This window comes from Chaetura pelagica, unplaced genomic scaffold, assembly GCF_000747805.2.
Source record: "Chaetura pelagica isolate M959 unplaced genomic scaffold, ChaPel_1.0 scaffold132, whole genome shotgun sequence".
Taxonomy (NCBI): Eukaryota; Metazoa; Chordata; class Aves; order Apodiformes; family Apodidae; genus Chaetura; species Chaetura pelagica.
In genome coordinates this window covers 2,039,606-2,051,632 of record NW_009952709.1, presented here as the reverse complement: position 1 = coordinate 2,051,632, position 12,027 = coordinate 2,039,606, and the positions used below count along the sequence as shown (strand labels likewise).

Below are 12,027 nucleotides of genomic sequence, written 5' to 3'. Positions count from 1 at the left end.
CCCCCCACGACGAGGCGGTGAAGCTGCTCAAGTCCTCCCGGCACCTGATGATGACGGTGAAGGACATCGGGAGGCTGCCCCACGCCCGCACCACGGTGGACGAGACCAGGTGGATTGCAAGCTCCCAGGTCGGGGACACCCTCGTCAGCTGCGCAGGGTAAACGTGCTCGGGGCAGCCCTGGCCAGCTGGCTGGGGGGGATCTGTCACCCCAGGGCAGCTCCTCCGAGCTCGCGCGGGCACCCAGGGTGAAGTTGTCCGGGAGAGAAGGACCTGGGGGTTCTCACTGGGCAGCAGCTGAACAGGAGCCAGCAGGAAAGCTGGGGAGGGGGTTTTTACAGGAGCTTGCAGTGAGAGGACCAGGGGTCTGGTTTTAAACTGAAAGAAGAGAGATTTAGGTTAGAGATCGGGCAGAAATTCAGTGTGAGGGCGGTGAGAGCCTGGCCCAGGGTGCCCAGGGAAGCTGTGGCTGCCCCATCCCTGGCAGTGTTGAAGGGCAGGTTGGATGGGGCTTGGAGCAGCCTGGGCTGGTGGGAGGTGTCCCTGCCCATGCAGGGGGTTGGGACTGGATGATCTTGAAGTTCCTTTCCAACTCCAAACATTCTGTGATTCTGTGAGTGTGCCCAGGTGGCCAAGAAAGCCCCGGGCATCCTGGGTTGTATTAGAGAGAGTGTGACCAGCAGAGGCAGAGAGGGGATTGTCCCCTTGTGCTCAGCACTGGGGAGGCCACACCTGGGGTGTTGTGTCCAGTTCTAGGCACCTCAATTCCAGAGAGATCTTGAGGTGCTGGAGCCAGGACAGAGGAGGCAACGGAGCTGGGGACGGGCCTGGAGAATCAATCTGATGAAGAACCCTTGAAGTAGCTGGGAATGTTTAGTGTGGGGAAGAGGAGTCTGAGGGGCGACCTCATCAGTCTCTACAACCACCTGAAAGGTCATTGTAGAGAGTTGGCGCTGGTCTCTTCTCACAGGTAATTAGTGACAGAACAAGAGGGAAGGGCTTCAAGCTGCACCAGGGCAGGGTCAGACTGGACATTGGGAACAATTTTCACAGCAAGAGTGGTCAGAGACTGGAACAGGCTGCCCAGGGAGGTGGTGGAGTCACCATCCCTGGGTGTGTTGAAGGGTTGTTTGGATGTGGTGTTGGTGGATGTGGTTTAGGGGAGAGCTTTGTAGAGTAGGGATGATGGTTGGACTCAGTGATCCCAAGGGGCTTTTCCAACCTGAACAGCTCCATGATTCTATGGTGGCAGCCTGATGCTCTGCACTCTGCAGGGACAACCTGTGCATGGGAGCACCCCCAGTGCTCGGGTGTGTGGTCCCCACATCCAGTGCTTAAAAGGCAACATCTTGGGTCTCTGGTGGTGCAACAGGTCTGGACAACTTGCTGCTGCCCCTGCCCTGTGCTCTCAGGCCAGAAGCTTTCAGCTTGCAGGCACAGAGAGGAATGTTCCTGACAGGTCTCCTACCAGGGCCCAGGTGCTGGGTGGTGGGCATGTGGTGCTTGGTGCTAACTGATCTTCTCCCTCCTCACAGGGCAGTGGGCAACCGTGCTGCAGAGGTGACAGCCAGGGTAAGAGATGTCAGGCCTTCCTGGTGCCTCGTAAAAAACTCACCCCTGTTGGCTCCTGTTCTCCATGGGAGGGAGGGCTTTGTGCTCCTGCTGATGAAAGGGATGCTGGTGGGTTTTAACTGGCTCCAGCCTTTCTCCTCCCCACCTCGTGGTGTGTTTCTACAAACACTGATATGATGGTTGCCCCCCATTCTGAGCCACTGGCAGGTCAGGTCTGCAGCACATCTGGTGCCTCCCAGCCTGAAACCAGCACCTTCATGGGCAAGGGGAAGTGATCATAAAATAAGCAAGGACCATGGGGACCCCTCCACCCTGCAGAGGTGACCATGATGTCTCCATATGGGGTCTGACAGCTCCTGGGATCTTTCCCACCCCAGAGCAGAGCTCTGGAAATGGAGCAGCAAGGTTTCCCAGGTAGCCCTCCCTGGTCATGGCTTGGCACTGGTTGCTGGCAAAACATGCTCCCCAGCCTCAACCCTTCGGTGTCCCTGGGACAGTCAGGGTCTTGTCTGGCTCCATGTCCCTGCACTAACTGTGTCAGCACTGCCAGGGAGGGAGGCAGCAAGGATCTCCCCTTGGAAATGTCTCCTGAAGCAAAAAGTCCTTTGTCTGCAGCCTGACATGTTTCTCTCTGGGACTCCTTTGGTTGCCAGTGGTTCCTTCTTCACCAGAGTCTGCTTTGAGCTTGCAGACCTTTGTACCAGATGAAAGGTTCCCTGCTTCTTGTGGGCCCAGCTCCTCCAGCCCTGCCTGGAAGGAGAGCAGCCTGCTAGTGAAGCAGGGGCTGGCCAGGGGACAGTGTCCCTGCCTGCTGAGCAGAGCTGGGAAGCTGTTTTGGGAAGTCAACTGGTACTGCTTGATCCCGTGGCTCTGGAGTTGCCCAGACAAGCAGTGACACCCTGAGTGGCCGTGCTGATGAACCCTTGAGGGTACCAGCCTCCAGGATCTCAGCATCCCCCTTCCAGCCCAGCTTCCCAGGAGGCAGCTGGGTGAGAGCAGGGGTCTGACACGTGGGGAGCTGGGGCAGAGCCCATGGCCGGGGGACAGTTCTGGGTCCTGCCCAGCTGTCCTCCTTCCAGCAGCTGGTTCCTTGGCATCCCAGCCCAAAGGCTGTCTCCTGTCTCCTTCTGCAGCCCGTGTTTTACCGGGGCCTGGCTGGCTCCCAGGTCACCCTGAGCAGCATGGTGAACCAGACCCGGGTCATGCTGGAGGAGCAGGCCAGGCACCTGCTGAACGAGCAGGAACGGGCCACCATGGGCTACTACCTTGACGAGTACAAGGAGGGCAACATCTCCGTGGATGCTCTGGTCATGGCCCTCTTCGAGCTGCTCAACACACACGCTAAGGTGAGGCCCACGGGGGCACTTCCTTGTGGCTGGTGGGCTGAGAAGAGCCATGGTCATGGATGTGGCTCAGAGCCTCCAAGGTTGTCTGCTCGGGCTGGAGGGTGTGAGGGTGTGAAAGCAAACCCCAGATGCAGGGTGTTGTGAGGGGTACAGGTGTGCAGCACCTGGCAAAGGTGAGGGTCGTGCATTATCTCCCAGAACATCTCATGGCCACTGCTGGGCGGTGTGGGAGGAGGGGGTCTTCACCTCCCCAGGAGTATGGACGTGCTCCAACTTCTCTCTGGTTGTCTGTCTGCCTGGCCCAGTTCTCCCTGCTCGCAGAGGTGCGGGGTGTGATCTCCCCCCAGGACCTCGACCGCTTCGACAACCTGGTGCTGAAGAGGGAGATCGAGTCCATGAAGGCACGGCAGCCCTCGGGGGCCCTGCCTGCTGACTCCTACTCCATGATGTCCTACAGTGACACCGTCTCTTCCTCCAGCAGCCACTTCACTGCCACCACCGTCAGCTCAGCCCGGGTAGGTCCCTCCTGCCTCTCCCTTTATCCTTCAGCACCTGCTCCTGGCAGCCCTGCAGAACAACTCGCTGCCCTGAAGAGCTATCAAGGCACTTCATAGAATCATGGAGTGGTTTGGGATGGAAGGGGACTATCTATTCCCGACCCCCTGCATGGGCAGGGACACCTCCCACCAGCCCAGGCTGCTCCAAGCCCCATCCAACCTGCCCTTCAACACTGCCAGGGATGGGGCAGCCACAGCTTCCCTGGGCAACCTGGGCCAGGCTCTCACCACCCTCACACCAAAGAATTTCCTCCTCATGTCTCACCTCAATCTCCCTTCTTCCACCCTTTTCCCATTTCACCCTCTGGGAAGCCCTGCTCAGTCTGCTTCCCCGAGAGACCCCCCCAAAGCTCCCAGTCTCCCTGCAGGCTGGGTGCAGTGCTGTGCTCTGCAGGTGCAATCAGGTGAAGCTGTGACTCATGCTTGGCGTCTCTGTGCCCCTCAGACCAAGGTGCCCCTGCCCTCTTTGTCCCCAGGGCTCCACTCTGCAGGGTGAGCTGCACCCAGACAGAAACCTCAGCAGCTTGGCACTGCCACACCGTGCCTGTCACTTCTACATCACCTTCTTGGAAGACCCTGGCTGTGGGGGCAGCAGCAGCCAGGCCAGCTGCACCCTGTCCCAGCCCCTGCCCACTCCCCACCAGGCAGCAGCACCAGCCCCACCTCTCTCTGCCAGGCCCCCCTTGCACACACCAGCTCACTGAGCTGCCACCATCACCTCAGGTCCTGCAGCCACACAAATTAATTCCCTACCCGGAAAATGCATTCACGACCTTGGAGACTCAAACCTTCATGAGAATCAGATGACAACGGGCTTTGGCTGCTAGTTGGGCAGCAAGGAAAGCAGCCCAGGGTTGGGGGGAGTGGGTTGTGTTGCAGGGGGTCCAGGCAACACAGCCAAGGTGAAGAGGGAGGGGGGGGCTTTCCTGGGGCTGAGCCTTCCTGCACTGTTTGCTCCAGGCTCCCCAGGGGCCTGGCAGAGCTGCAGAGCATCAGAACTCAGTGATTTTTGCCCCATTGATTTCAGGAACAGCCACAGGAAAAGGTGCCTGTGCTGTTTGGGGTGGGTTATGGTGTGATCCTTTCTGGGGCAGGATCAGCAGAGCCAGTTTTGTACCTCTCTCCAACAGCCTGTTGGGAAAGTGTTGCTGAAATGTCAGAGGGGTGACACGGGTCTGCCAGGACCTGTGCACTGTGTGTCACACCCTGTTCCTGTGCTGTCCCCCTGCCTGGGGCTGGAACCACTTGCTTCAGGTGCACAGTGCTCTCCCTCCTGCTGCCTGACACCCCATTCCCAGCACCTGGCACACCAGGCTGGGGAGGAAGCCCAAGGTGCTGGCCTGGCATAGAGAGTGGGCACCACTGTGCCCAAGGACACGTGTCACACTACAGGTCTTCCCCAGCACCTCTTTCCATGGGGTGTGAGAACATACACCCCTCTGAGTGGTGGTGGGAAGGTTGATCCTCGAGCTGGTTGCCACCACTCTTTGCTAAAACAACTGCTCCTGGTGGATGGGTGCTTATCTCAGCCAGCAGGAGAGAAGGGGGCAGAGCTCCCAAACCATTCCCCCTGCCCTGCTGTGCCCTGAGCCCCTGCTGCTGTTGCCCTCCCCAGCCCCTCTCTCAGCTTTCACCTTCAGCCCTGGGGCATCTGGGTCTGGGTTCTGCTGGGTGGGCCTGGGGGGAGGAGGGATGTGTTGTGCTGGGATTTGCTTGTCTGGCTCATCTGTTCTTGCAGCCTCCCTGATGGTTTGTTTTTTTTGCTCTTGTGCTTGTTTGAAACTGGCTTTTCCCCTGGCATGTCCCCAGGAGAGGCTCCTGTGGCTGATAGACCTGATGGAGGTAGGGGCTGGGGGCTGGGGGGCTGTGGTGGCCACAGGAGAGGGGCTGGGTGTGCCTGTGGGCGTGGGGTCTAGGTGGGGTGGGAGGTGGGTACGGGGCTGTCCAGGGCCAGCATGTGCTCCAGCCCCACGAGCAGCCACCTCCTTTCACTCTGCCTGTTCTTCCTGGGCTTAGTTATTCCAGAGTCCCTTTTTCCCCACGGCTGCAGGGCTGGGGGCTGCTGAGCAGGGCTTGGGGACCTGGAGCCAAACCCAGCTGGTACCAGTGTCCTGCATGCACTAAAGCCCCCTGAGAGCTCAGGGCTGGGGTTTTAGAAGGACCAGCAGAGCTGGTGCCTGCTCTACCTGCTGCTGTGCTGTCCTGTCCTGCTGCAGGGGCACCCTGGCTGAACAGCACCCAGGCTGCTCACATCCCATCACACACCCTCAGGGGTGGGGGAGGATTTTCCTTAGGGGCATGCAAAAATCAAGGGGGTTGTTGTGCTTGGGCATGTTCAGCCTGGGAGGAATCCTCACGTGGGCTTCAGAGAGGCTGGATGTAGGGAGAAGTCCCACAGAAATCCCTGTCAGAGCTCTTGGGCAGGAGGAGGCTGAGAAGAGCTTCAGGGAGCTCTGCTAGCTGTGAAGCTGCCCCAAAAGCCACATCCCTCTGGGAATGCCACTTATCTAGCAGAGGGCAGCTGTGGTGCTCCCAGATTGAGTTGGTCACAGGCACCCTGAGCCCTGGAACACAGATTTCCTTGGCTTCAGGACCCAAGGCAGTGACACCAGAGCAGGTCCCCCCTGTCCCATCAGCTCCCTATGGGTCAGTGGGTGAAGTCACACCAGAAAATCAAAATCAGGACGAGGCTGATCAGGACCTGCCATGTGAAAAGCAATTCCACTGTGGGATGCTTGGAGGGTGCTGAGGTGAGACAAAGCTGTTTGGTGGTGTCACCCACAGATGATTTGTGTCTGCCCAAGTGTCACTGTCACTTCTTGTCAATCTTGGCTCTCCAGATGAGTCCTGCAAAGCAGAGGTCAGTTGCAGACTGCAGTAATCAGAGGCAACTTGTCTGGTCAGAGGACTTTGAATTCCTGATTGCCTACAAGCAGGGCAGCCTGGCATTTCCCTTGCCCCTGCCTCCTGCCCCAGCCCTCATGGTTAGGAGTAAGGGATTGAAATCCCTCTTGACTCTGTTTTTCTTCTGGACTGCCTCCTGGCAGAGATGCTGCTGTCCAAAGGTGCCTTCTCTTCCCAGGGTCTGATTCCACGGGCAATGATTTGCTCCCAGTTCCCTGAAGCTGCAGGACAGGGCCCAGTGCAGTAACCCAGTTGAATTGCCAGCCCCTGTCTGTCTTTGGTGTCCATTTCACAAGAAGTGTCAGTAAGGAGAGGGCATGCCCCCAGGAGAGGCTCCTGTGGCTGATAGACCTGATGGAGGTAGGGGCTGGGGGCTGGGGGGCTGTGGTGGCCACAGGAGAGGGGCTGGGTGTGCCTGTGGACGTGGGGTCTAGGTGGGGTGGGAGGTGGGTACGGGGCTGTCCTGGGCCAGCATGTGCTCCAGCCCCACCAGCAGCCACCTCCTTTCACTCTGCCTGTTCTTCCTGGGCTTAGTTATTCCAGAGTCCCTTTTTCCCCACGGCTGCAGGGCTGGGGGCTGCTGAGCAGGGCTTGGGGACCTGGAGCCAAACCCAGCTGGTACCAGTGTCCTGCATGCAATAAAGCCCCCTGAGAGCTCAGGGCTGGGGTTTTAGAAGGACCAGCAGAGCTGGTGCCTGCTCTACCTGCTGCTGTGCTGTCCTGTCCTGCTGCAGGGGCACCCTGGCTGAACAGCACCCAGGCTGCTCACATCCCATCACACACCCTCAGGGGTGGGGGAGGATTTTCCTTAGGGGCATGCAAAAATCAAGGGGGTTGTTGTGCTTGGGCATGTTCAGCCAGGGAGGAATCCTCACGTGGGCTTCAGAGAGGCTGGATGTAGGGAGAAGTCCCACAGAAATCCCTGTCAGAGCTCTTGGGCAGGAGGAGGCTGAGAAGAGCTTCAGGGAGCTCTGCTAGCTGTGAAGCTGCCCCAAAAGCCACATCCCTCTGGGAATGCCACTTATCTAGCAGAGGGCAGCTGTGGTGCTCCCAGATTGAGTTGGTCACAGGCACCCTGAGCCCTGGAACACAGATTTCCTTGGCTTCAGGACCCAAGGCAGTGACACCAGAGCAGGTCCCCCCTGTCCCATCAGCTCCCTATGGGTCAGTGGGTGAAGTCACACCAGAAAATCAAAATCAGGACGAGGCTGATCAGGACCTGCCATGTGAAAAGCAATTCCACTGTGGGATGCTTGGAGGGTGCTGAGGTGAGACAAAGCTGTTTGGTGGTGTCACCCACAGATGATTTGTGTCTGCCCAAGTGTCACTGTCACTTCTTGTCAATCTTGGCTCTCCAGATGAGTCCTGCAAAGCAGAGGTCAGTTGCAGACTGCAGTAATCAGAGGCAACTTGTCTGGTCAGAGGACTTTGAATTCCTGATTGCCTACAAGCAGGGCAGCCTGGCATTTCCCTTGCCCCTGCCTCCTGCCCCAGCCCTCATGGTTAGGAGTAAGGGATTGAAATCCCTCTTGACTCTGTTTTTCTTCTGGACTGCCTCCTGGCAGAGATGCTGCTGTCCAAAGGTGCCTTCTCTTCCCAGGGTCTGATTCCACGGGCAATGATTTGCTCCCAGTTCCCTGAAGCTGCAGGACAGGGCCCAGTGCAGTAACCCAGTTGAATTGCCAGCCCCTGTCTGTCTTTGGTGTCCATTTCACAAGAAGTGTCAGTAAGGAGAGGATGATGACACTGAGCTGTTCCCCTCTTCTGGAAGGTGAATCTGAAGCACAAGAGCCTGCAGCTCCTTGGCCAGCTGGCAGATGATCTCTGTGTCCCCAGAGGGAGAGCAGAGACAGAGGGGGCATCTTCCTCACCTATGTCCCCTGATACAGAGCTTCTGCACCTCCCAGCTGTCCTCTGACCCCCTCCAGGACAGGCACAGACATCCCATCTGCAGGGCTTCCATGGGCTTGGCATGATCCTCTTAGGCCATGAGGACAGACAGTGAAGCAACCACATGGGTGTCACTGCCCCCCAAGTCAGAGAGGTCTGTGCTCAGGCAGGGCCAGGGGCTCTGGGGCTCCTCCAGCCCTGTGGGTGCATCCTGAGGTGGGAGAGGGAATGGGGAGAGAGGAAGAAATCTGGGCTGGTTCTCAGACTGGCAGAATTTAAACCCTGCAGGAATCAGGCTGAGGAGCTCTGCACAGCTCTTGTTAGCAGTAACTGGGAAATAAGGGACTCATTTGGAGCTGGGAGGTTAATTAAAGGTTGGGTTGTATTCCCCAGGGAGGTGGCAGTTTCTCCACCACTTAATTTGCAAATGGAAACTGGCTGCCTGTCTGAAAGATGCTCTCCAGCTCATCCCTCCTGCTGTGCACCCCAGGCCAGATAAGAAATACACAAGTTTTCCTGCTGCATCCTGCAGAGGGGCTGGAAGGGCCTCCCCTGGCCTCCAGTTTCCATAAGTAACCAGAAAATAGATGGGGGAAAGGAGCAGAGAGTCTGTAGGAGGGAGCAGCCTCCTCAAAAATGCTCATTTTTCAGAGCAGTGGCACTTGGCTTTGATGGGCCTTTTAAGGGAAATCCAGGAAAGCACAGTCTTAAAATAGCCAATTCCTGAAAGCAAATGCTCTCAGCTTTAAAGGCCATTACATTTTATAGTCCAGAGCAATTTCTGTTTAATTGCTTTTGCCCCCAAAGTAGTGAGTCTGGGGACAAAGACAAATCCCCTGCTCACATATCTCAGCTCTGAAGAAGATGAGCAGTGTCAGTCCCTGGGAGAGCAGAGGTGGGGTGGGGGGGTTCAGGGCAGGGGGCTGTGCCCACCCTCCCTTGGCCAGGAGGAATCACCTCTGGGTGCAGCCTGGTCCTATCTATGGGGCTGGGACAGGGCACATGGGGTGGGCCCAGGTGATGGGCAGGACTTTGGGGGGTGGCACTGGCAGATTTTACAGGGGCATCAGGTGGGCTTTTCTTTTTTAATAGCAATGTAACTGTGACTGTTTGGTGGCTGCTCCTGGTTATGTCACAGGGGGTCTGATCCTCAGTGTTTGCCAGCAGCTCAGGGAGGAGCTGGAGACAGGTTGATGCTGGGAAGGGCAGGGCTGGAGAGGGAAGGTCTGGGGACAAGGCTGAGATCCTCCCAGAGGCTGCCAGGCTGGTGCTGAATTGCCACCATCTCACCTTGGTTCCTTCCCTTCTGTGCACAGTCATTTGGCTGGATGAAAAGTTCTGGCAGCCCCTGGAGGGGGGTTGGTGCAGGGGGAGGGTGACCCTTGGGCAGCTTCCTGCAGAGCACCTTGCTCCTTGGAGGAGCTGCTGTGTGGCTTGGTGCAGCTTGCCCAGCCTCTCTGCTCCTGGGCATCACTCTGGGACGTGGTAGCACCCAAGATTTTAAACTCCTTGGCACTTCAATCAAACCTGAATCCCTATTGCTAATGAATGCACAGCCCAGAGCAGCTCATGGCCATTTGAATCCATGTGAAGGCAGGTGGCTTTTGAAATAGCTCCACCTGCTCTTCCTCCAGCCTCACTCAGGGGGAGTCTCCTCATCCCTGGTGCCAGTGCCTGCACCTGGGCAGTCCTGGGACACCTGGGCAGTCCTGGGGTACCTGGGCAGTCCTGGGACACCTGGGCAATCCTGGGGCACCTGGGCAGTCCTGGGGTACCTGGGCAGTCCTGGGACACCTGGGCAATCCTGGGGCACCTGGGCAGTCCTGGGACACCTGGGCAGTCCTGGGACACCTGGGCAGTCCTGGGGTACCTGGGCAGTCCTGGGGCTCTGCCTGAGCCCTGTTCTCTCTGTGGCTGCTGCCACGTGTTTCAGCCACACAGTCATGGGTGTAGGGGTTGATTCTGTTTCAAAATCCACCTGCCTTTATGTTGGATTAATTGATGATTGAATCAAGCCTGCTCAGAGGAAGGAGTGTTTTCCCAGGCTGATGCTTTCCCTGTCCCTCTCAACAAGCCACTTCTTTTAGCTCAGATTCTCCAGGCTCCCTTCTGGAGCCACACAGATAAAAAAGCACTTTCCATCAATGCTTTTTCTGCTTCTCTAATGCTCTTAATTGTCTCCCGTGTCTATTTTGGGATGCTCACATCTTACAGGCACAGCAGCAGCAGCCTCCAGCAGATGGGGGTGGGGGAGATGCAGATGCACCAGCATTTCTGCTAATCAGTTGTTTACCCTGCAATAAATAACACTCAGTTAAACACAAACTGTACCCTGCCCATTCCAGCACAAACATCCCCATGGATGTGAGGGAAATGAAGTGCACCCTTCCTGAGCAGCAGCACGGGCACCTCTCCAGGCCAGAGTTGCTGTGGGGTGGGGGTGCTGAGCCTGAGTTTGCTTTGCAGGGGAGCCAGGCAGAGCTGAGGTTCTGCACCCCCAAGTCTGGACCTGGTGCCTGCCTGGGGCAAAGCTAACATCTGGGCCAGGCTCAGGGTTCAGCCTCCACTCAACCCTGTCCTGCCACTTAGCCAGGGTGCCTGTTTGCTCTGCTGAACTGTATCCAAACTCCTCTCCTTGGGTCCATCCTGGCTGACAGCTGCCCCTCTGCAGAAAAGTTCCTGAAGCTCTTCCTGGTTTCTGGAGCTGTGATGTGGTCAGAGCTGTGTAGTGACATTTTTTTAATGACGTTTTTATTTAAAAAGGGAGGCACTGGCTTCTGTTTGCACCTGGGTCTGCTCTGCTTTGCAAGGGAGATTAGTTTTACATTTTTTCATCGCCCTTCTCCTGGTAAAGATCCAGATGTTGAACCTGTCTCCTTCAGAGCTGGTTCCTTTCTCCCTTCCTTCCAAATTAAGTTGAGATTTAGGTTAAGAGCAGCATGCTCCTCCCCTGCAGAGGAAATAGCCCTGGTTGCTCAGGATCAGAGCATGTTTTGAGCACACTTCTTAGCTTGGGAGGGTCAGTTTCCCAACCAAGTCCCTTTGGCCACATCTGTGAGTCTCTAGGGAACCTCCCTAGAGGTTTGGGTGAAAGACTGGCCAGTGTAGGGGGGGGTTGTGCAATGCCCTGCATCGCTCTGCATGTTCCTTGTCATGTTCCACTGTGGTGGTTGCTCCTTGCTGCTGTGACCTGGTTTTCTCTTCTTTGCCCTCCCAGAACACGTCAGAATTGGAGGGAGGTGGAGACAGCAACCAAAGCAGCATCAACACCCTGCCAGACATCTCCCTGGTAAGGCATTGCACCCTGCTGCTGCACCTCGGGTTGGAGCTGGAGGCAAATGAGTGAGACTGAGTTTTGCCTCAGCTTCTGTAGCTCGTTGCCACGTTCCCTGCCCATGGATGCCACTGCAGCTGGTTCATCAGACCAGCAGGGAGGAAGGATTCTGGCTGGGTGAATAAGAGCAGCAACTGTGGGAACCAGAGCAAAAGCTGGGGAGTTTGTCCTCGTTTGTGAGTCACGTTCCTGCTGCCAGTAGGGTCAGGAAGGCATTTCTATGAGGACCAGCTCATTTTGCCATGGTCACTGAGAGGCAGACGTGAGGGACTGATCCTGGGGAAGTTCTGACAGCTGAGCCTGGTGTCCTCAAGGCCTCTGTTCTTGCTTTGGCAGGATGATCTCTCCTCCTTCCCAGATGAACCACCCAACTTCAAGCCTCCTCCTCCTCCTCCAGCCCCTCAGATGCTGGACCCCTCTGCTGCC

General features: G+C 57.1%; 1 protein-coding gene across 1 annotated transcript in view; it reads left to right on the top strand.

Moving 5' to 3' along the window:
- Positions 1–12,027, top strand: part of DFNB31 (deafness, autosomal recessive 31) — a 41,404-nt gene that overhangs the window by 24,407 nt on the left and 4,970 nt on the right. Inside the window, exons 5-11 of the mRNA XM_009994353.1 lie at positions 5–157; positions 1,534–1,570; positions 2,650–2,916; positions 3,222–3,431; positions 5,283–5,315; positions 11,485–11,556; positions 11,938–12,008. Of these exons, the coding sequence (XP_009992655.1) occupies positions 5–157; positions 1,534–1,570; positions 2,650–2,916; positions 3,222–3,431; positions 5,283–5,315; positions 11,485–11,556; positions 11,938–12,008 (843 nt within the window). The remainder of the gene's footprint in view (positions 1–4; positions 158–1,533; positions 1,571–2,649; positions 2,917–3,221; positions 3,432–5,282; positions 5,316–11,484; positions 11,557–11,937; positions 12,009–12,027) is intronic.